Here is a 22,281-nt window from a genome sequence, read left to right as displayed (position 1 = left end):
TGAACTAATCGCTCTGTTCTGCTTATTGAAAGAAAATGTGTTTAAATAGGAACTCTACAAAATTGGTAAATGAGCCTTCTAGAGGATTCAGTTTTAAACAGAGCATGTTTCCTGGCCTAAGGTTTTAATGAAAACTCATGGGAGAAATCACTTCTCCAAACCTGAAATGTCATGGAGACTTCAGTGGGAAAAATGCAAATATGTTTTATCAACAGGAGCTTATGTGGACTGGCTGGGGAATCCACTCGTTACATGGTCTCTTGACACAGTCCTAAGCATTATTAAAAAAAAAAAAAAAAGGAAAAAAGAAGACTCCCCCAGGAAAGAGTATCTAGGTGTCTTTAGCAAAATGTCAGTGCTACATACTTATATTGCATGAATCTTGGCATATATCATTATTTAACAAATCTGTTTTGCAGGGGCTTTTCTGGAATATAAAAAAATACCATTCTGCTCGCAAGCCCTATAGTGATTTCAAGATCATGGCTGTACAGTAAATTAAGACTAATTTTGGACCAAAGTGCAGCAAACTGGGATGATCCCATACCTTTCCTACTGCCATCTAACAGTTCAACAGTGTTGGCTATAGCCTTTCCATCACAAGTCAGGTCACAACCTGGTTGAAAGCTGTGTTTGTTCATGCTGCATTAGCCTGCAGTGGATTTCTGTGGGGATCCCCCTGGCCAGGCTCTGTGCTTGCTGGGGAGGTGCAGCGAGGAGAGGGGAGGAGGACACCGTGCAGGCACAAAATGCCCAACAGCAGCCCTTGGACTGTGCCGCCAAACCTTCCCCAAAAAGCAATGCAGCAGCTTGAGCAGCCAGGAAAGTCAAGACACGATGTCTGCTTAGCAAAGTGTTTATGTGCAATGTTAAGTGCAGGAACCCAAGAGCACTTCCTTGCCTCGGAGGTCAGGTATGCAGTGACACTTTGTCCAGACTCTTGGACAAGTGCCCAGCAGCACCATGTCGGGATGAGGCTCCCTGGCAGCCTGCGCTGACGCTAACCGGCGTGGGGCTGGTCCTACCCTCCTCCACCTCCTCCTCCTTTCCCAGACACATCGTCCTGGCTTCTCCTTTGTGCTGGCTCTGGCACTCCTGCGCCTGGGCAGGCAGCCAGGTCTGGATCTGGAAAATGATTAGTTTCCTGCTGATTTCTGCGGGCTGAACTGCTTCTGCACAGGGTCAGAGGAGTGCTGGAGTGCTGGGGAGTGGGCGGGGGGAGGAAGGCTGTCCCTGCTGGGAGGTGAGGGCAGGCCTTGTGGCATGGGGGTGCCAACCTCCTGGGTCATGCCTGAGACATGAGGGTCTTGTGTCATCCCTGATGTGAGGGCAGTGGGGTGCTGGGAGAGCTGTGGAGCACCTGCACAGCATTGGTGTGCACCCTCATACTTGGGGAATCCACATGGCCTATGGACTCCCTTTTGGGGACAGCAGGGTGACATTTGGGTGCATGTGTACGTTGCCCTTTAAAGTTATTTTGGAAAGTGTGCAATTTTGTCATGTGTGTCTTACGTTACTGAGGCAGTATGTGAGTGCTGTCAGCAATTTCAGTATTGCTTTCTAGCCATGTTGGAGAAATAATTTCTGCTAAAGATATTAGCTTACATTTAGAGGTGGGCAGGGGGTGTAGCCCCATTAAAAATAAAACTAAAAACCTACATTCCCATAGATCATAATAATTTAGACACACTTTTATGGCTTCCTGGAACAGCTTTGGAACAAGTATCAGTGACCTACTGAATTCACCTGTGTGCTGGGGCTGAGGAGATGTTTGCATGGTTTCCATGTAGGTATTTATAGCGTAGTAGATCTCAGGAGCTACTGGTGAACATGCGGTTTAGTCATCACTCCCTCTAGAACGATATTCCATAGCATTTCTGTATAAATGTTGGCTGGCAATTGTATTTTTGCATGCACTAAATTTAAAATGTGTCCAGGAGCTGTTTGCAGGACAGGAAAGGACATCTGGGTATTTCAGAAGCTGTTCTGGTTTTCTTCTCTCCAGCAGGATGAAGCATTCAGATATATCACGAGTATTTTCTAAATACCGTTCAGAAAATCAAAGTAGTGTGAAGGCAGAAGATGGAGGAGGGGGGCAATAACCTCTGAATTAAGGCCTGTAAATTAGTAATTGCTTCATTCTCCAAGCAATAATTTGCATAAAATCCGAGGCTGTTTTCCTGATTGATATAAAGCACATCCCTGACGGAGTGCGCCGGAAGTTCAGGCTCCTGTGGGCGAGAAGTGTGGAGCTGCTCCATGTGACACTCACAATCATACTGGTGACAGGGTGGGTTTTATTCAGGCAGCCTCAGAGCTGGTCACTGCAATGGGCACCTGTGATGCCCAGATTCAGCAGTGACACCCCAGGGCCAAGGTGGTGCTGGCAGGGCTTGGGCTGGCACCAAGGCAAAGGAGCAGAGATCTTAAAACCAGCGTCACACCTCATGCTATTGGAAATGGGTCACCATTGCTAGGTCACAGGAAGGAGGCTTGGAGCATGAGGGAGCTCAGTGTCAAATAGAAGCTTCAGGTTGTGCAGTACCAATGTGTTTTATCTGTATCTGACAGCCATGTGACTTATGGTGATTCCAGGGCAAAGAGTATTTCCAGCTAAGAGCAGCAGCCATCGAGGTCACTGTCCTGTTGCACCGTGGCTGTTCATTCATCTCTTGCATTTATTTCATTGTCTTTCTCTTGGATCTAGTGAGCATGGCTTTCCTAAAGCTTCCCCTTGCTCTTGTCAGTTTAATCTGCAAAATTTCTCCTTTTTATTCCTCTGCTTTGTTTCCTGAGGCCTGTGTGTGGTAGCTGTAATTGTGGTTTTGGTGACAGGGACCAACTGACACTGCAAACTGGTATTATTTATGTGGCTTCATTCTGATCTGCAGTCTAGGTCAGCAAGGGAGTTTGGCAGTTTGTTATGCCAGCACCTTTGAATGCCTCAGTCTTCCCAGGAAAGAAACACTTCAACCCTTTAACTGTATGCTTTGCTCCCAGAGCTCCCCGGAATGGTCTCTAACCCCATGGATATATATTCAATAGAATTCAGTATTAACTTTGCCTGTTCTGACTTGGGGGGGGAAAAAAGTCTTCAGGCATTGTTGGGGCACAACATTAAAATGGTTGAAGAGTTTTATGCCTGAGTTCAATAACAAACATGAATAAAAAGGATTCATTTTTTTCCTTTTCCTTGAAAGAGCAAATAAGAACCCTTAGAACAAGATTTATTTCAGTGTTTTATGCTGTCGGGCATTTCCTGTAATTTTGACTTGTTTTGAATTAGGGAAAAAATGTAATACAATGTCCTAGTCCCCAGTTTTCCATTTCACAAAAGTACTAAATATGTTGTTGCATTTTGAAAGTACTGAAGTGGATTGCAAAAGGTTCTACATTTATTTTGTTTTTAAATAAATCACTTTAATTGCTAATTACATGTTGCAGAACTGCTAAGATAACTTTTAGTTCTGCACTGTTGTAAAATTTAAAAATAAGCTTCAACTTTCAAACACAAAAATAATTTCCCTTTTCTGATGCATCTAAGACTGTTTCACACAAGGAGAACATAGAGGTCTCCTCCTGCCCAAGGGCAGGTGGTGAATCGTTAAAAATCCTGCCTGGCAGCCTAATTCTGAGCATCCTTCTCACCTCTAGCCCTACTAAATAAAGTTGCTCCCTCAAATATGTCCTGATGAGATTAAGGCCTTAATTCCATGATTTTTTCTATGGGGGTGGATCCTGACATTTTGCTCCCACGTAGGCAAAGCAAACTAAATTTCAGGTGAGCAGTGTTGTCTGGCTGCACAGAGCAGACATGTTGGCTGGGGGTGCTGTTTGAACAGGCTCTTCTGCCCACACCTTTCCACTTGAACATTTTGTACAGCCTTATCCTGCACTGCTTTGGCAGCTTCAGAAGGACTGAACCTCCAAGTTTGAATCCAGAAGCTGGTAAAGATGAGATACATGTACTATTCCTGAGGGAGGGAGGATGGGAATTGTTCTAGAGCTGCACGCCTCACTATCACGGGTGAAGTAAATCAGGAAACATCAAAGTGCATTGAGATATTTTTATTATATAAGCTGCGTTTATCACATCAAAATAAACAACACTAATCAAGTTTAGGCCTAATGAATTGCTCCTTACAGAATGTGTAAAATCAGGAACAGTCTGTCTGATTTTCTGTGTAACTGGAAGGTTCTTTTACATTGTTTCATTGCTGATATTTTTTAAATGAGTGGATATCAAACTGCTGAAATGTGCTCTAGAAAAGATTACTAGTAGCTCTTCTAGTGGCAAAGTGTTCTTTTGGACTTCTTTGACAGCTACATACTGTTGCATATGTATATATTCTTTCATTTCTCTTCTCCTCCTTTTCTAATTATTTCCTTTCAAAGAATAAGGCAGAACCAGATGTGTTACATCTGGTTGAGGATGCTGTTGCCCAGATTTTCTTTCTGCCTACTTAATATGTTCTTCTTTTGTGCAGGTGAAAGAGGAATGCAGGCTCCTCAACGCTCCCCCTGTCCCACCGCGGAGTTCAAAGCCGTCCTCCACCAGTCCTTCCATCCCTCCTCGCACAGTGAAACCTGCTCGGCAGCAGACCCGCTCTCCCAGCCCCACTCTGTCCTACTACTCTTCAGGACTGCACAACATGTATGTGTTTGCTAGCACTTTCTGAGAAAGTTAAATTTAGCACTGTTCTTTTTGAAGGCGCCTGTTTCTAAGGCATGGTACAGTGTCAGACTTGCTGACTCTTCGTAAAACAGGCTAACCTGTCAAGTTAGTTTTAAAGATTCAAAAGGAAGAAAAGCTCCAGCAGAAGCTATGTTTTACTAGATAGGGCATAGCAGTTTATGTAGAATACCTGCACACACTGCTACAGGTAATATCACTCCTAGGTGACACAGGTTGTCTAATTTAAAAATCATGTATAGTTCTCCATGTTTCTTGAAAGTCTTGAATCTTCAAACTAGACCACTGTAAAACTAGTTTTTGGGTGGGATTTCAGTGCTGCATGCAGTGCAGCCAGCTCTGGTAATCAGGGATGCAAAAAGAGTGTGGTAATTCAGAAATGTGTCATGTTAGCTATGTGGAAACCTATGGGGTGGACGTGATGGAGGACAGAAAGACCAGCAGACACCTCTGAGTGCAAAGTGAGGTGTAGCAGAAGGGGGCCAGACAGCTTCCACATCAAACACACTTCAGCACAAACTTAACCCACAAACTGGAAAATCCACCCAGGCTAGCTGAAAGTTAGTGATAAATTCTGAATTATGTGGTTTCATAGCTTTTCTTAGCGATACAATGTCCTTCCTTTGGCTTCAGAAATTACACACCTTCTGAAGCCTCACCTCCTTTTTGCCTTGGATGTCGTCTTGCCCTAATTTTTGGTGCCCCTTCAATGGCACAGTGCTACCTGTGTGGATATTACAAATTCATCTGAAACATCACTGAACTACTTCCAGCCTGGATGCAGTTGGTATAATAACTTATGCTGTAATTGCCTTACTAAGACATACTGCACTTTTGCAGCTTAGTGTTGTGGATCTGGCAATGATCACTCTAGATCAAGGCTGCTTGCTTATTTTATGAAAGCCTGTGGGGTAGTTCTGTCAAGGTCTACTCCACAGGAGGCTGAGCACAAGACCTCCCAGCATTTGGGGCCCACCAAATGCTGCTTTCTCTCTTTGTAGCTAAGAATACATCTGCCTTCCAAAAACCTAGGAAAACAGAAGTGAAGTTTCTCAGGAATTCAGAAGGTTGTAGTGAGGTGGGGGTCAATCTTTTCTCCCAAGCAACAAGCAATAGGGCGAGAGGAAACGGCCTCAAATTGCACCAGGGGAGGTTTAGATTGGATATTAGCAAAAATTTCTTCATGAAAAAGTCTATCAAGCATTGGAACAGGCTTCCCAGGGAAGTGTTAGATTTACTAACCCTGGACGTATTTAAAAGACATGCAGATGTTGCACCTGGGGACATGGTTTAGTGGTAGACTTGGCAATGCTGGGTTAGTGGTTGGATTGATGATCTTAGAGCTCTTTTCCAACCTAAACAATTCTGTGATTCTGTGATTTGCCTTGAACTTCACAGTATTTGCATGAAATTCACGTCCAGCTGGGTTCTGACCAGATGTCTCCATTTTGGTAGAGTTGATGTGGTGTTGCAGAGGAAGCTACTAAAAAATTGGCATTGTGTGGAGTAACCGGAATGCTGGTGAAGTTTTCTGGATCATGAAGGGTTGCAGACAATATTTTAAACAGAAACAGAGTCAGTATGATTTGTCCTTCTCTGCCTCTAAAAATGCCTGATACCTGACTTCAGCTGTATTTGAGGTCTGTCTTGCATCCTTTGGCACTGAATCCCAGGGAGTTAACTTTGGCGGAGGACAAATAAGGAAGCACTTTGAAATGTTACTTTATCAGTTTTCAGAAATTCCATTAATTTTTGAAATCAATAAATGTTCCAGTTCTAGTATGGAATTAGAAAAAGGAAATGGGATCAATCAATTTAATTGCTCTGTATGGTTGGTTGTTTACAACACCTCACTGACTGTTTTCTCAGCTTGATGGCTTGGTTTGTGAAGAATGACTTGCACTGTTTGCACTGCACCAGTTGGCCTTTAAGCTGCCAGAAATGACCAGTTGATGGTGTGTCCCTGTTGATGGAGGGAAAAACCCATCTCCTCTATTGTAAACAGCCAGCTGCTTTACCTGTCAGACCTATATTAGTGATGTAAATAGATGAAAAGTTTGGAAGGCATGGAATGGAGACTGAGAGACGGTTAGAAAGAGGGAAAACGCATCTGTTGGGACTGATATTTTCCAGTGATGTAGATTAGAGCTGTTTTTACACATCTGCACTTTGTATTTGATCTGGGCAAGTCCCGATTGGCGTCCTCTCCAATCCACTGTAAGCACACAGGAAAGTAATTTTGTGTCAATCCATTGAAAACTATGCTGGATTTTTGATAGCTGCTCCATTCTCAAGCAGTTTTCACTGAGCTGTCGTGGGATAACTATTGAGTTTCTTTCTTGAGTAGTTCATTTTCAGGAGAGAGAGGCAAGTTAATTAAAACAATTTTTTTTAACTGTTGGTTTCCATCTGTTGTGTTGGATAAGGATTTTATAAGTTTGCTAATTGTTTTTCCAGTGTTCTGGCTTAGTTGGCCATAATTCCAAAGACCAGCACAATCTTTCAGATTTTCTTTTGGAAAGTGGCATAAAAGCAGCAAACATTTGCTTTTGATAACAGATTGCATGCTTTTGTTGGTCATCTCCATCTCTTGGGAACACCTGGATATAAACCATCAGTTCCCTGAGACAGGCTGAGCTTAGTTCACCACCTGGAAGTGGATCAGGGTAACTTTCTTTAGGTGGCTTTGAAGAGCAAGTGTTTAACATCAAAGCATTTTAAAGATCCAGACACACCAACAAATTACTGTGGGTAAGCTTAAAGCCTGATCCTTCAGCACGTCCAGCTAGGTCTGCTTACCCTTGCAGCTAAAGCTCTTCCTTTGGCAGTAAGCATTAACTCACTCTGTGTCTCTGTACTCTGCACTGGTGCACATGGCTAAGTGCAGTGGTAAACTGCCCTGGTATGAGCTTTTGCATACCATGGCACATCTGTGATATATATATATATATATAAAAGTACTGGTTTAGAACATCTTTCTAGTATATGTGAAGCTGTTTCTTATATATGGTGGTATCCCTCAGGAATTCAACAGTGAAAAACCAAGTATTTGCGTGATGACACAGAACTGAATTGAGACATCTACTTTCTTATGAGCTTGACAAAACAAGACATGAGGCTTTTGGGTATTCAGCATCTTGTCAGGCTTGTAGAAGGGGTGAAAGTACTGTCAATGCATTAATTCAAACATGTTAATTCAAATGTGAAAAGTTCTGCCAGAGGAAAGAAGATTCTTTCCTTGTGATGGTTACCCTCTGATTCTGTCAGATGATTTATGAGTTTATTGAAATGGCAATTATTTCTTACTAACAACATCCTTTCTGCTTTCTTCCTTAAGTAATGTCACGGAGAGCGACAACACCAACCCAACTGAGAGCACACCTGTTTCCTGCTACCCATGTAACATGATGAAAACTGACTCCAAAGAGCCTGAGAACACAATGCCTTTGGGAAGCCCCTCAGCTGAACCTCTGCCTTCGAGGTTGTCTTGGCCAAACCATTTTTCAGGAACTGCTGAAGGCCTGAATAGGAGTGATTTCCTGCTTGATCCAAGCAGGAGCTACAGTTACCCCAGACAGAAGACTCCAGGTACGCCAAAGAGAAACTGTCCGGCACCTTTGACTTTTGACTTTGATGGGTGTGAGCTCCCAACGGGGTACTCCCCACTGACTCCAGCAGAGTTCACAAACACCATCTCCAGCTGTCCAAAGTCAGCAAGTTACTCTCTAGACTGCACTGATGAGAAAACTCTGGGAGTCAGCAACACAAAGCAGAGCCATTCGTGTCCTGCCTTACCTCCTCGGGCACCGAAGTCAAATGAAGATAAGACAGTTACAGACATGTCTCCCTTGCCACTGAAAATAGATGGTGCCGAGGAGGAATCAAAAACTGGCTCTCCAGATGTCTTGGAAGATCAGTATCTCTCTAAAAAGGGCATGCAGGATACCTTCTCTGTGTCTTACCCCTTCTCATCTCCCCTCCACCTCCAGTTAGCACCAAGGTCTTGTGGGGATGGCTCTCCCTGGCAGCCACCCACAGACCTTTCTGGACTCTCGATAGAGGAAGTGTCTAAATCATTGAGGTTTATTGGTCTGTCAGAAGATGTCATATCCTTTTTTGTCACTGAGAAGATTGATGGCAATTTACTGGTTCAGCTTACAGAAGAAATTCTATCAGAAGACTTCAAGCTAAGCAAATTGCAGGTTAAGAAAATACTGCAGTTCATTAATGGCTGGCGGCCCAAGATGTGATGCTGGCTAGCTTTTAGTGAAACTGTATGAGGTCTGCTCGATACACTTGAGCTAATACATCACTTCCTGTTTTTTGCACTAAAAATCCTAAATGTAAATAGTAGTAGAAAAATTCTTACTATGCAGATAAACATTTTTGAGTGGTGAATGGACATTTTTTTTCTATGTCAATAATAAAGGTAGAGAATCTGCAGAGGTGTGCCTTTGTGCATCCCTGAACATTCAACAGCTGCTAAAAACTGGACACTAAGGGAACTTGGACTCCACAGTCTGTTAAGACTTAGTCATATTTATTACTGAACAATTTGATGCTGAAAGACACACACCAATCCAGTTTACAGTTTTGTGTTAACTGCAAAAAAAACGGTATTTTTACGGGATTATTTCTGTTCACATAATATTTGGCAACATGCTGTGATTTGCAGATATACAAAAACATTGGTTTTGACACTACATCTGAAAATGTTAAGAATTGCTGTGAAGTGCCACTAATACACTATTCTTGCATCGTTATTTTTATTAACAGTATCTTCCTGACTATCTGTAACGTGGATGTATTTTCCATGTTACTTTGAGCAAAAAGAGTTAAATGTTTTTAAACCAAGAGTCATGCTTAGCTCGTTGCCCAGAGGGGAGGGAGAAGGGGGATTTTCTACTGAGCCACTCTGCCCTGGCCAATTAAAAGTTTATGACCTGTAGATTTCAAAAGTTGCTTTTGTAGTCGGATGACTGGAGTAAATAGCATGACTTCTGGTCGTGCAGCTTTCTCATGGGAAAGGCAGTTCAGTGCACAGACTCTTTTCTCAGCAGATCCTGCCTGCTGCAGCAGCCTGCTAGCACAGCCCTTTCAGGAGCCGTGCTGGGGTGGAAGGTAGCAGCCCCTTGTGTTTCCTCTGCTGCTGTTCTGATCGTCTGAAAATGTGCTCAGTCTGCTCTCCCATTCCTGCGGTTGGATCTGTGTGGGAAGGTGAATGCACTCCTGCGTCATGCCTTTGAAATAAAGCATTGGCAAGGTGAGAGGGATCAGAAACAGAGCATGGCATGCTGCTGAGAATGGGCTGAGTGAAGTTTTGGGCCATGCCACAGGAAATGCTTGTGATCTTTTCAGTTCACCTGACCTGTTTGCAGTGGGCTAGGAGGATGTGGGTGTCGAAGTGGGAGTGGCTGTAGCATCAAAGGCTGTGCTAATTCAGTTACCCAGCTGCAAAAACTCACTGCAATAGATGTCACTTGAAAGTAGCAGTTAAAAGGGAGCACAGAGATGGTAAGTGGGCATTAGTCTGCCCCTGGAGACCTCTGAAATTTAGGTGCTCAAAAGGTTAGGAATAGGATTAACTTTGATAGTCCTTTGTGGATTTCTTGTAGTTGGCAGAGTTCTCTGAAATGTGTCTAAATAACTCCAGGATGCCCATGTCTTTATATACTGGATGCAAGGATTTGTGGAGGTCTCAGGAAACAGTATTGTCCCTTCCTCATCAGCAAGTGTGCATGTCCAGGATCCTCAGGTGGTCAGAGCTAGGAATGCCAGAGCAATTTCACCTTCACTTGCTGCTGAGCAGAGCCCTGGCCAGGAGAACACCATCACCTGCCTTGCTTACCTTTTTGATGTATAAAAAAATATCTCCATTGTAGGGCATGTAGTGGGAGCATCAAGAGAAAATATAGAGCAGGGAAAAAACTGCTAGGTTTTAATGAGCCATATTGACTCATTAAAAAGAATTTATTAGCAAACGGAGCTTCCTGTTGTTGGGGCAAATTTCATGTCATGTCACCATGCTGAATCCAAAATGCATTATTTGTCTTGCAGTAATGCAAACTGACAGTTCCCAGCCAGAAAGCAAAGCCCAACTGTTGTGGGTACTACAAAGCCAACAGATATCCCAATAGAAAAACCCCAAGAGTTCATAATCCTCTTTTTTGACTTTGAGCAACAGATCAATAGCTTTCTCCAAATGCTTTTATTTAGCATCCTAAAATATTTCAGCTGCAAATAAGACTAGATCAAATTCAGATACATATGCTTCAGATATGTATGCTTGTTGGTAGACACATGTAAGTTGAAACCAATTGCCTTTTAAACATCACTGTGTCAAATGAGTGTTTAAATTTGAAAGGGACAAATCTTTAATGTCAGGTACTTGTCATTGTTTTTCTCAGCTTATTAATTCTAGGTAAAAAATTCTAAAATATCTCAAAAAAAAAAGGAAAAAAAGGGAAAATATTGCAGTCTTGGTAATATTGACATTAAATATTGCTAACACCCCTCAGTATATTAACATCCCTGAGAAAGTAGTTTTCTTTGACTGTGGATGTACACATATTCTGTTATCTCTGCTTACCTGCTTGTGGTTATTCTTGCAAGGAGACTGGTGGAATTTGCATTCATGACCGTGCTGCATTAACATCTTGTGCATAAAGCAAAATACAACTGGCCCAATGAAAGGCCTGGAAATGTGTATTGATTGCAGAAGCTGAGCCTGTGCGCCAAAGTACAGCTGAAACCTCCAACTGCAAACCTGCTATTGATGGCCTTCCAGTTGTATTGTTCTGGCTTGGCACTGCTTACTTACTTTTATGCATAATGTATTAGCATTTAACTTCTTTCACCCTTAGCCACTCATCGCCTTCATTTTCCAAGCCATTTTTGGGGATTTAGGTGTTCCTTACCTTTGTGTTCTATGAATTATATGACTCTGGTGTCGATCCTCCTGCTGTGATGCCCAAGCTGGACTGAAGTACCTGCTCTGGTGAAATCAGTAGAGTGATGATCAAACTGGGCAGCTGGAGAGTTGTGGCTCAGCCTTTGAATCCTAGGTTATGGAAAGGGATACCTTTCAATAGGTAGCCAGGCTATGGCAACTCCCAAGCACATCACAGAGGTCAGCAGTGGGGAGAACCAATCTGGTTTTGGACAGTAGTGGAGTTCAGCCATGTTGATGGGAGCTGTTTGGTTGTCCTTGTGGCCTGAGAGCTGTAACCATTGAGCATTGTGCCACAGTGGGCCTAAAATCACTTAATTTTTTGAGGCATTCTACTAAAATAGGCCAGTCCTAACCTTGGATTTGTTTCCTCAGATTAAATAAATGTAAGGCCTCTGGTGCTTACCTGGTTTTCAGTGTCCAAGCTGTGTGTTGTCCTTGAGGTTTTTGCTCGTCAGAAGCTTTTGGTAACAAAAATTATGGCATTTAATTCTGTATGGAGCTGTCTTGCTGTGCTGCATCAGGAAACACATCCTTTCTATGCAACAGTCATGTGTTGGCACAGGGATTGATGCTGCTTTCAGCAGTGAAAGCTGGATTCTGGCATGGGGCCTTTTCTGGAGGTGGACACAGAATTGGGCAGGGGAGGGATGGAGAGGAAACTAGAGGGGAAATGCTAGTTTCCTTCAAATGCTTTCTGTGCCTAGGATTCAGATTCTTTGTCTTGCTGCCTGCCTGGCTAACCAAAGCTGTGTTGACAGCAGCTCAAAGCGCATATTTGCCTTCTTATTCTTGCCATATTGTAAAAATTGCCTACGGCTAGAAACTTAGACAGAAAACATTTGGTCCATCCAAAATTAGAAGGGAATTGTATTTTGAAGTGTTCTATTCAGCTAGAAGCAAGGGTTTGAAGTTACTGTATTACTGTGTATTTCCTAATACAACAGGTTTACTTGCCACTTGAAAGAACTTCCTTCCACAACAACAGCTTCAAGAGAAACAGTGTAAACAGCGAAGCTGCCTGGAAAACACGCCGAGTTTCAAACCTGTCTATAAATAATTGTTTTCTCTTATCTTTTCATCTCGAATCAACTTCTTGATTGTCCTCCCACTAAAAAAAATGGTGGTGGCACCAGCTCCTTGTGCCTGCAGGCTGGGCAGGGGTTACACCATGGTGCTTAAAAACCAAACACCAGCCCTGTGAGAGGACTGGGGCTCAGCCCAGCTCTCCTGGCTCCTCTTTCTGATGCTCTGAAATTGCAGCTTTGCTGTATACAAGCTAGAAGGTACAGATGAAATCCTAGTAAGCAAGAGCAATCGTCCTTTTTATTTATAGAGATGGCGGGGCAGTGGGGAAATGCAGGCCCCTTGTTGAGACCTAGCAATAAATGACTCTTCATTTTGTTATGTCTTAAACTCCTAATGGTCCAGGAGTTGTTCAGACTTCACCGTTTTTGTGTGTAATATCCAAATTTTCAGTATGAAAATCTGCAGAGTGATTCTCTTGACTTGGACAATCTTCTGAATTGTATTAAAAATATGTTAGTTCTTAGTGCTTTAGATTCACTTTGGGTATGTCAAAAAATTAACACTTGGGAAAAACAAAAAAAAAAAGAAAAAGCCCAGAACTTTGGCTTAGTACATTTCCGTTATAAAACGAAGCATGGGTTTTGTGGAATTCTGTGCTGTTTGGGCTTTTGTGTAAAAGGCTGAAGGCAGATTATTATTATTTAAACCAGGTGCAAATAAATATCCCTGTAATGTATATGAACAAATTTAAACCGTGTATTGTAAGTATATAAACTGTATATTAAAGACACTATTTTCATGATACTTCAAATGTGTACAGAATTTGTTGTACTAAGTCGGTTGGATTGCATGTATTATATAAAAGGGTTGGTTCTCATTTAGTAATTTCAGACTTATGCTCTTGCTCATCTCAGTATAATTTGGAAATAAGCACTTCTCAAATAGTGAATTTCACAAAGTAAGATTGGGATCATTGAGAGGAGTAATCAGGCATTTGCATTTAACCTCTCAAGACATACTACTTTTCCCTGTCTTGTAATTTCACTTGTTCCCCTTCAGCAAGAGTATTGAGCTGTGTTTCCCAAAAGAATTTGTTGCCAGACAGCTTGCCTGTCTTTAGCAGACGTTCACCTAAAACATTATTTTCCCAAGCCCTATTATCTTTTTTTTTTTTTTTTGAGAAAGGTATTCAATTATAATTTGGATATGATTTAAGTACAAGACCATGGACAAATATTCCTGCTTTGCAGAAGATCTCTGAGGCATTTGCCAGATAGGGAGGGAATTGGAGACAAAGCAACGTTGTGCTGAAGGTTGCAGGTTGCATGTTCTCACTTCCTTCGATATTGGCAATGGTGGGAAATGTCAACTCTACAACCATCCACGTGTTATGCAGATAAGTTGCTACTGTGCCAGATTCCCTTGGGCTGAAGCTTCATTCACTGATACTAGGCCAAGAGAAAGTTTACTGCAGCACAACAGTAGTTGTGGAAGGGTGTATGGAGGGAATATTACTGTCTGTTTATGAGACATAAAGCAGGGCAGAATCTGACACGGTAGTTGCTGTTGGATTTGAGACAGATGGGGTTTACTTGGTCCAACTCTCACATCCGGGCGAGGAAAGAAGTGTGTCTGGAGGCAGGATGTGCATCACAGGGCATGGGGGGAGGGGATTTGGGCAGAGAGAAGCAGCATTGCTTTCACAAGTTAAGAAAAATCTCACTGTGAGTAGGTCTGTCTAGGGCACATCTCTGCTCCCCTTAAGAGGGGAAAGAAGAATATTTAATTTTTTGAATGCTCCAGTCAATTGGCTCCAGCCTGAGCAAAAAGGTCCACAGGATACATGGTAGCACTCACTGCATGAAGGGGAAGTGAAGGGCTGTAGCCCAAATCAAAATAGGTCCATCTCCCTGTCAGGAAAGTGCTGTTCTGAAGCAAGCATGTATATTTTATATATATATAATATACATGTATTATACATAGTAGTTACCAAGCCTGACATAAATCTCCTGTCTGATTAGTCACCATGGCTACCTATAAATATGAGTAAAGAAAAAAGGCAGGGGTGGGACCTGAAAATACAGCTCTCTTCTCTTTGGAAAGTGCAAGCTTAAAGCTCTCAGACATGCTCCTCCTGTTGGTGTGATCCCTTCTCTAACTGGAGCTGTCCCAGATCTGTTAGGTGTGTATATCCCCTGTCCTCCCTCTCTCTGGGACTCCTGCCCTTGAGTTGCTGTGGGATCCAGGCTGCTGACAGAGCCTGACGTCCTGCCTCATGTCACCAGTGATTAATCCCTGAAGTCCTTGGTTGCAGAGGACTGTGCTAACTCAGGGCCTCGCTAGCTTGGGGCACTCTACACCACGCTCTGCTGCCCAGGTATAAACACGTTTTATGTCACCAGATGCACACATCACATGTAACCACTTTCTCCTGTGCAGAGTGACTCGAAGCTGCAAACCTGGGCGAAGCTCTCGTGTTCTCCCCTTTTTCTGTGCCGTGAGGGCACGATGGGATTTGCCATTGCAGAATGAACATAAAATCAGTCCTGCTTGGGCAGTTGCCCTTGGTAATTTTGCTCAGGCACTCAGAGCTGCTGGACCAGCTCCCTAGCAGCCTTGCTTCCATGGCAGCTTGATTTTTAGGGATTCCCTTGGCACCCCTTGCTGACCACTACCTCTGCCTGTATAGGTGACTGTTGGAATAGCACCTCTGGTAGGTCCACAAAAAGTCACTATTAATTGCATTCTGTATATAGAATTTTTTCTCTTGCCTGTGATTGTCATACTCAATGAAGATCAATTTTTGTTGAAAGCTGGCAGTATTTATATTTTTATTCAGTTGCCTGGATCCAGCATTTCTCCTTTACCCCCAGGATAAATCACTTTCTGTTCATTCTTACTTGGCATAATGAAGAGATGACATGAAGAGTGGTTTTGAGAAGTAGGTGTCTTCTAACCATTCTCCCCATCAGATTCCAAAGGTGGAAGGCTGAAGATGGGTAACCAGGCCATCACAATGGGACCACAGAAATAGGAGTCAAATACTTATTTATTGCTCAATGAGACCTCAAAATGCCCTTGACTCCTGGGCGGGACAAAAGGAATCTCTTGCCAAACACGCTTGGATTAAATGAAAAACATTCCTCACAGGGTGTCTGGGGTAGGAGGAAGAAGAATAAGAGGGAAGAAAATAGGGACGCAGGAGAAAACGTGTCTAAGGTGCCAAGCCTGAGGACCTGACAGTGAAGAGGAGGGATATGTCCCCTGGCTGTGTGGCTGCTGTAGTACTTGTAGGTGCCACACAGTGTCAGACTGGCACAGCCACAACGGATGGAACCAGCTGGAGGGGCTGCAGCGGGTGATGGATGGGCTCAGGGACCTCAGAAGGACTCTCTGCCAACCTCACAAAATCTCTGTCGTGAGAAGGAGCTGTTTTGATTGTGCTGGTGCTGCTCCATTGTGCAGTATCAACAATTATTCTTAATGGTTATGGGGGTCAGTGAGGCAGGTCTCCAGGGCTGGGTTTCCAGTGGATTAGTGCAAAGAGAATGCAGGAGAACACTGTAATGGGTCAACAATGTAAGACCTGGCAGATTGTCTGGCAGAGCCATGAAGAACTGCATATATCTTGTCTAATCTTATTTATTTCACTGCAGCTCTGCAAGTGTGGGAAACATATGACAGCTAGAAACTACCCCAAATGCTAGTCCTAGATAGTAGCCTCTGCTCCTGGTGAATGAAGCATAGGCCATCCTGGTAACTGGCCTTCCAGTTTCCTCCTGAAACACATGGCTGTTTTTATTCCTCAGAAAAGACTGAAAAATCCCATTGGATTAGTGTTTCATTAAATTATAAAATCATTTGGGTTGGAAGGGACTTTAACCATCATCTCATCCGACCCCTACCTTCCACTAGACCAGGTTGCTCAAAGCCTCACCCAATCTGGCCTTGAATGCTTAAGAGATCCACAGCTTCTCTGGGCAACTTGTTCCAGTGTCCCATCCTAAGAAATGTCTTCCTTATTTCCAAGCTCCATCTACCCTCTCTCAGTTTAAAACCCCTGCCCCTTCTCTCCTCACTACATGCCCCGATGAAAAGCCTCTCTCTATCTTTTCTGTGAGTCCCCTTTATATATTAAAATGCTGCACTAATGTCACCCTGGAGCCTTCTCCAGGCTAAGCAACCAAAACTGTCGTCTTAATAGGAGAGATGTTTGAATTTCATGGCTCTGAAATTTCTCCTTTCACTAACAAATAGATGAAACTTCAATAGAGATGGACACAGTGCTCTCTCTGCATCTGTGTAGGTCTGCAGTTGCTCTTGCCTTACTGCTGATTTCTGAAACATTTTTCTCTTCTGCTTCCTTTGATAAAAGGCAGTGATATTTAAAGTTTCGTCTATTGACTAAGGCTTCCCATAACCCTTCCTTCCTGATTTAAAAAAAAACCATCTAAAGGCGCATACTGTTTCTTCTTCTGATTCTTCTCTGCTAGAGCTGGTTTACTGAAAAATGAAGTTTCATTTCACAGATTCTACAATGTTTATTTTATACAATTCAGTCTGAGCTCCTTGTACAATGCTAAAGACTAGGACTTGGAAACTGAGCCTCCAGCAGGAATGTGGCAGGCCAAGGGGAAAAAGCATACAAATTAAAAAACCAACAAACAGTACAAATTGAGGTTTCCCAACTTCACCTCCAAACCCAACCCAACATTTTGTCACCCTTCTTTGCTACCTTTTGGTCTTCAGAGACTGACTGGGTGCCTCTTGCCGTGGGTGATGCTGTGGTTGCAGGGGTGGGTGGCTGCCCAAATCTGGTCCCACACAAAAGCCCTACTGCTATGTCCAGGCAAACCTCATCCTCTTCCTGACCTGCTCCTGCTGTCTGCTCCCCTTCTCCTCTGAGATCTTTCACCTCTGAGCTTCCACTGCAGATAAACACGAGTTTGACTTCTACCGTGCCTGCAAATCCTGAAGGAATCAATTATGTTGATATCCACATAAAAAGGCTGGTAAAAAATGCTTATAAAATGTCCCACTGCTGTTTAAATAACAGAGAAAGGAAAAGCACAAGTAAAACCCTTGCATTTAGGCACCAGCTTAAGCTTGAAATTTCAGGCCTGATCATGAACCTGCCCAAAGCCATGAATTTCCATATACAAGATGCAGCTTTGAAATCGTTTGTTCAAAGTCTTACGTTTGAACTGAGAAAAGCCAGAGATGAGAAGGCAGTTTCTAAAGGAGAGAGGAGAGGCCTCTCTGTCGCACTGCACCTTTCATCTCCAAACACAAAGGACCAACATACAGGGAAAGAACAAGCGTAAGCCGAGCTGCAGTGGCTCAGCCTGAGTTTGCAGCCTGGCATCACCTCCCTCACAGCAGCCCCGAGCAAAGGGCATGGCAAGGGAGGGGAACAGGAAACGCCAGAATGGTCTTTGTGACTGCTTTCCCCATCTCCAGTGATTTACATCTCAGGGGCTTTCAGAGACAGTAGTGGTATTTTGTGTTTAAAAGCCACCATCTTCACTAATGAGTTTCGAAGTCTCATGCTAGAATGCAAATTTTTACCTGTGGCTCATGTGGGATTTTATTCAGAAGCACTGAGCAAAAATCTCGGCTATAGGAACAGATGCATTCAGAGACTCCAGTGCCACCACTAAAACAGTGTCAGTATGTTGTGTTTGTAAAGAGTATGTGACTCTGCCTCTGGTATTTTTGTCCTTGGATGCTTTTCTGAGGTGTTACAACTTTCTGTTGGTACTCACAGAGTTTGACACTCATGCAATAACGTGTGGAGCACTTGGAAGTAGGGGATGCTTGTTTCTGACTGGTGCAAAAACCCCTTCCAACTGACAAGGGATGCAGTTTGCACCAACTCATTCATGGGGATCTAAAGGGAAAATACCCAAATACCAAGGAATAAATAAAATGTTGCCTTGGACCCCAAATCTCAGCATTTCTCAAGTTCTGTATGAAACCAACCCTATTGCATTGTTTTCTGCATTTAGTTCTAAGACAAAATTCTCCTTGAAATGAAATTGGAGTTTTAAAATCTGGAGGGATTTCCAGCCAAGAAACCAAGGTAATGTTCATCAGCAAGAATTCGACCCAAGGCGTTACTTAGCCTCTTAGGTCTGTGTTATACATCAGAAAAATTCCTCCCAGAGAGCTGTTCTCCATAACTGCAACTGCTCATTGCTCTCCATTTTGCCATAAACCAAGATCATAAATGTATTTTTAATTGATGTAATGTAAGTCCTGGAGTTTTTTGGAGAAAAAAAATATAATTTCTTCACTTAAGCTGCAATACTTGTGAGATCATTTTAAATAGGCGTCTTCTAGAAAGCTTTGCTATTTCTTCATTTTTACTACTTACCACAAGCTATTTCAGACAGGAGCTGTCAGAGCATCAATAAAATGTTGTTAAATGCAAGCTAGCTCCCAGTGAGCTCAGGTTTTTGCTGAAGCTGTGTTAAAATACTGAATGCAGATGTATGTGTGCACCTGTGTGTCTGTCTATATATGCATGTAACTAACAAAAAAAATCACAAATAAAAGACTCATCTGCTGCTTACTATACAGCTTAAGTGCTCCTGCAATACTGAAAACACGAGTTTTTCTGGCATGTGAGAACAAGCAAGTGAACTTGCCTGACAGATAGGAGGCAAAGTCTGCTCATGAAGACAGACTGACAGTTCAAGTGCAGGGAAGTGGGGAAAGGGAAATCCAGGATCCCCTTTAAGTTTGCTTAATAATAAGGTTTGTCTTTTCTTCTGAGAAAATCAAAGGTTACATTCACACAGGTAAAGGGCTTTTTAATTTGATTGTTTTAACCGAGTTTCTTAATGCAATTTTCCATTTGATTTAATTCTATTTAGTATGATAAATGCTATTTAATCTGAAACACTTTTTCGTTTTTATGTATGAAAAACAGAGATGAAAGATTAGCTTCTAGTGACCTGCATCAAAATATAATTTGGCTGGAAATTAAATGAATTTGGATTTAGCTGTATCTCTTGGATAGTTGTGCTGCAACAACAAATCTTCATAAAGTTAAGCTGCCTCTGCTCAAGGAATGGAAGAGTTTTGTACAGCTGAGCTGTGAGAAGCTCCTGCGGTCTCTGCCCTGCCTGTTTGTGTCTGACTGGGAGTCAATGCCATCAGATCCTCAAAATGTAAAGGAATTTAGGATTTTTTAAGTAAGATTACTGCAGCAGCTTTTCATGGTTTAATTATTTTATATTAGAGGCTGCTGAATGATGCGTTCGGTGAGCTGATTGCTTTTCAGAGAGCATTAAAAGATTTACTTGCTCCCCGTTTCAAACATTTGGAACTTTTTGCGCTGGGATTGAAGGGAGCTGTGGAGCAAATCATGTCTCTCCTCAGGTGCTGGCATCTCGCTTCCTTGGTAGCTTGGACTGTGTGGAAGGAATTGTGAAAAATGTAATTATTTTGGATTTAAGCTTTGTTGTAACTTGGTCTGTATTTTGTCTGTCAACTGTGTAAAAGGCAATATGCACTGGTTGTTGGGTTTCTTTAATCAGTAAGTATTAATGGCAAGAATTAATACAGCATTTCCCCCTCCCTGCTGGTAGCTCTGGTCTCGCTGGGTGCCCCCTGCCTGCTCTGGTCCTGTGGCTGCAGTGGGGAGCTGCTGTCCTTCAGTGCAAAGTGGGCATCCCTGGGCAGATGTCTCTTCAGATCCTGGTGTCCTTATGTGCCTTGAGGCATCAGCTGCAGGTCTGGTTGAAACAGGCACTGAAAATACAGGCAATTGTGAGCCATTGCATCCTCCTTTCCTCGACCTTCCACTGTATGTCTGTAGCTGCCGGAGTTTCCGTCCATCCTCCTTCTCCTCAGTGGGGAAATATCCAAATACTCTGTGTCTCAAGACCAAATGGTCTGCTTACAATATTACAGCTGTCACGTGAAATGTATTTCCAGAAAAATCGATTTCTTTTGTGTAGTGCATGGGAGGAATAAGTGGTCGTAAAACTCTCCATGGACAGGCATGGCAGCAGGAGAGGCTGCCATCAGCACTAGCTTGAGAGGAACTTGGTGTCACATGGGAGGGACTGGCATTTTCCAAACAGTTAAATTCTTGTCAGCATGGCTGGCAGTACTTAGAAGGATCCCACAGTTTCAGAGCCAGAAGCTGGCCTGGCCTGTGCCAGCCACCACCTGCTGTACCTGTCAGAGATCACTGCCATGCCATGCCACCCCTGGAGCTGAGAACAGCCCTTCCACCTAATGCTATCTGTTCTTTGATGAATTTCCTCCCATTTCCTGGTCCAGAGCCTTCCTCAGTAATAACCCTGAGCTGGGTGCCTGCTCCTCCAAAAGCCCTCTTTGCGGGGGCTGATGTTGGAATTTCATTGAATCCTCTGGCATGTGGATTTCACTTGCTGGGCCATAATAAAATGGATAAATCTAATAAATCCTTTGAATTTTATTATTTTTCTATTGTGTAAACATTGGTCCAGTATTTATTTAATAGTTAATCCCATGACATTTCTCTGCATCTGGAGGAAAAAGCCTGGGACAATAATGCTGCCTAATAATATCAAACTGATGAGCAAAGAAATAGCACCCACATTCTCAACTGATGATGTGGCAAAGATCAAGAAATTCTGCAAAACTCAAACAAAAGTAAGATATAAATTGCACTAATACTGGCTAATGGATAATGAGATTGCGTTTAATGTTGGTAATGTGCAATGTAAGTGTTTGCTGTTTCTTAAATAGGGTATCTTTGACCATTTAAGCAAGCCTTTAGCACCAAACGTTCACGGCCATGAGTATATTAAAAAAGCCATTTTGTGTATGCTACTGCAGGGTAATGAGAAAGTTCTCAACAATGGGGCATGCATTAAAGGAGACATCAATATCTTATTATTAGGTAAGAGCGTGTAGAGTTAATAGTGCATTGATAAGTTATTTTATTATCCCCCCTCCTCATCATGCCAGCGTAGTTCTGTTATGCAATATTAGCAAGAAAATAAAAGCCAACCCAGTACAAAGACTCATTTTGCCTTATACAAGAATGTTTGTTAGTGTCTTAGGATCAATTTATTTTATCCTTGGGCACATTTTTACAATTATTTCTGTTTTGTCCCACACTTCCCTATTTACTTGACATCTGTTCTATGTTTCTAACTAGTGCTGGCATGATGCGCAATCGAGTCTAATCCTGCGCTGCTCACTCGGGCGAGACACCCACTGATTTCTGGAATGGGCTTCAGTTTATTGCTGAAGTTGATGGAACTATTCTACTTCTGTCACTTGTAGTCACAGTAGCTGTTCAGTTCTGACTTCATTCCTAAAAGCTTTGTTTTCAGTACCCGTAATTAAGTTACATTAGCTGCAAACTCTAACCTGCTCCAGAACAGCTCCTGGCAGAGATGTCAGCTTCCTTCCATAAATCAAGCTCTTTGTTTCTCTGCAGAGTTTCAATCAAATGTTTGATAACTTGCTTCAAGAAATATCTTAGCCTTAAACAATAATCCTTGTGAAATCTTTTGAGTATGTCTTTTCTCTCCTCAAGAGGGCACCTTGAAACACCTCCTCCACAGGGCTCTGCCATGGCGCTTTAACCACATCAGTACAGGTG

General features: G+C 42.7%; 1 protein-coding gene across 3 annotated transcripts in view; it reads left to right on the top strand.

Moving 5' to 3' along the window:
• The window catches only part of GAREM1 (GRB2 associated regulator of MAPK1 subtype 1), a 101,414-nt gene extending 87,939 nt beyond the window's left edge, over nucleotides 1-13,475 (top strand). For all 3 annotated transcript variants that reach the window (XM_085052755.1, XM_085052754.1, XM_085052756.1), the window contains 2 exons: nucleotides 4,488-4,654; nucleotides 8,031-13,475. In XM_085052755.1, the coding sequence (XP_084908881.1) occupies nucleotides 4,488-4,654; nucleotides 8,031-8,943 (1,080 nt within the window). In that variant the 3' untranslated portion in view covers nucleotides 8,944-13,475. The remainder of the gene's footprint in view (nucleotides 1-4,487; nucleotides 4,655-8,030) is intronic.
• Nucleotides 13,476-22,281: the final 8,806 nt, after the last annotated feature.

This window comes from Lichenostomus cassidix, chromosome 2, assembly GCF_008360975.1.
Source record: "Lichenostomus cassidix isolate B80296 chromosome 2, HeHo_3.0, whole genome shotgun sequence".
Lineage (NCBI taxonomy): Eukaryota > Metazoa > Chordata > Aves > Passeriformes > Meliphagidae > Lichenostomus > Lichenostomus cassidix.
The sequence above is the reverse complement of the archived record's forward strand: the minus strand, read 5'-3'. Positions and strand labels throughout refer to the sequence as shown.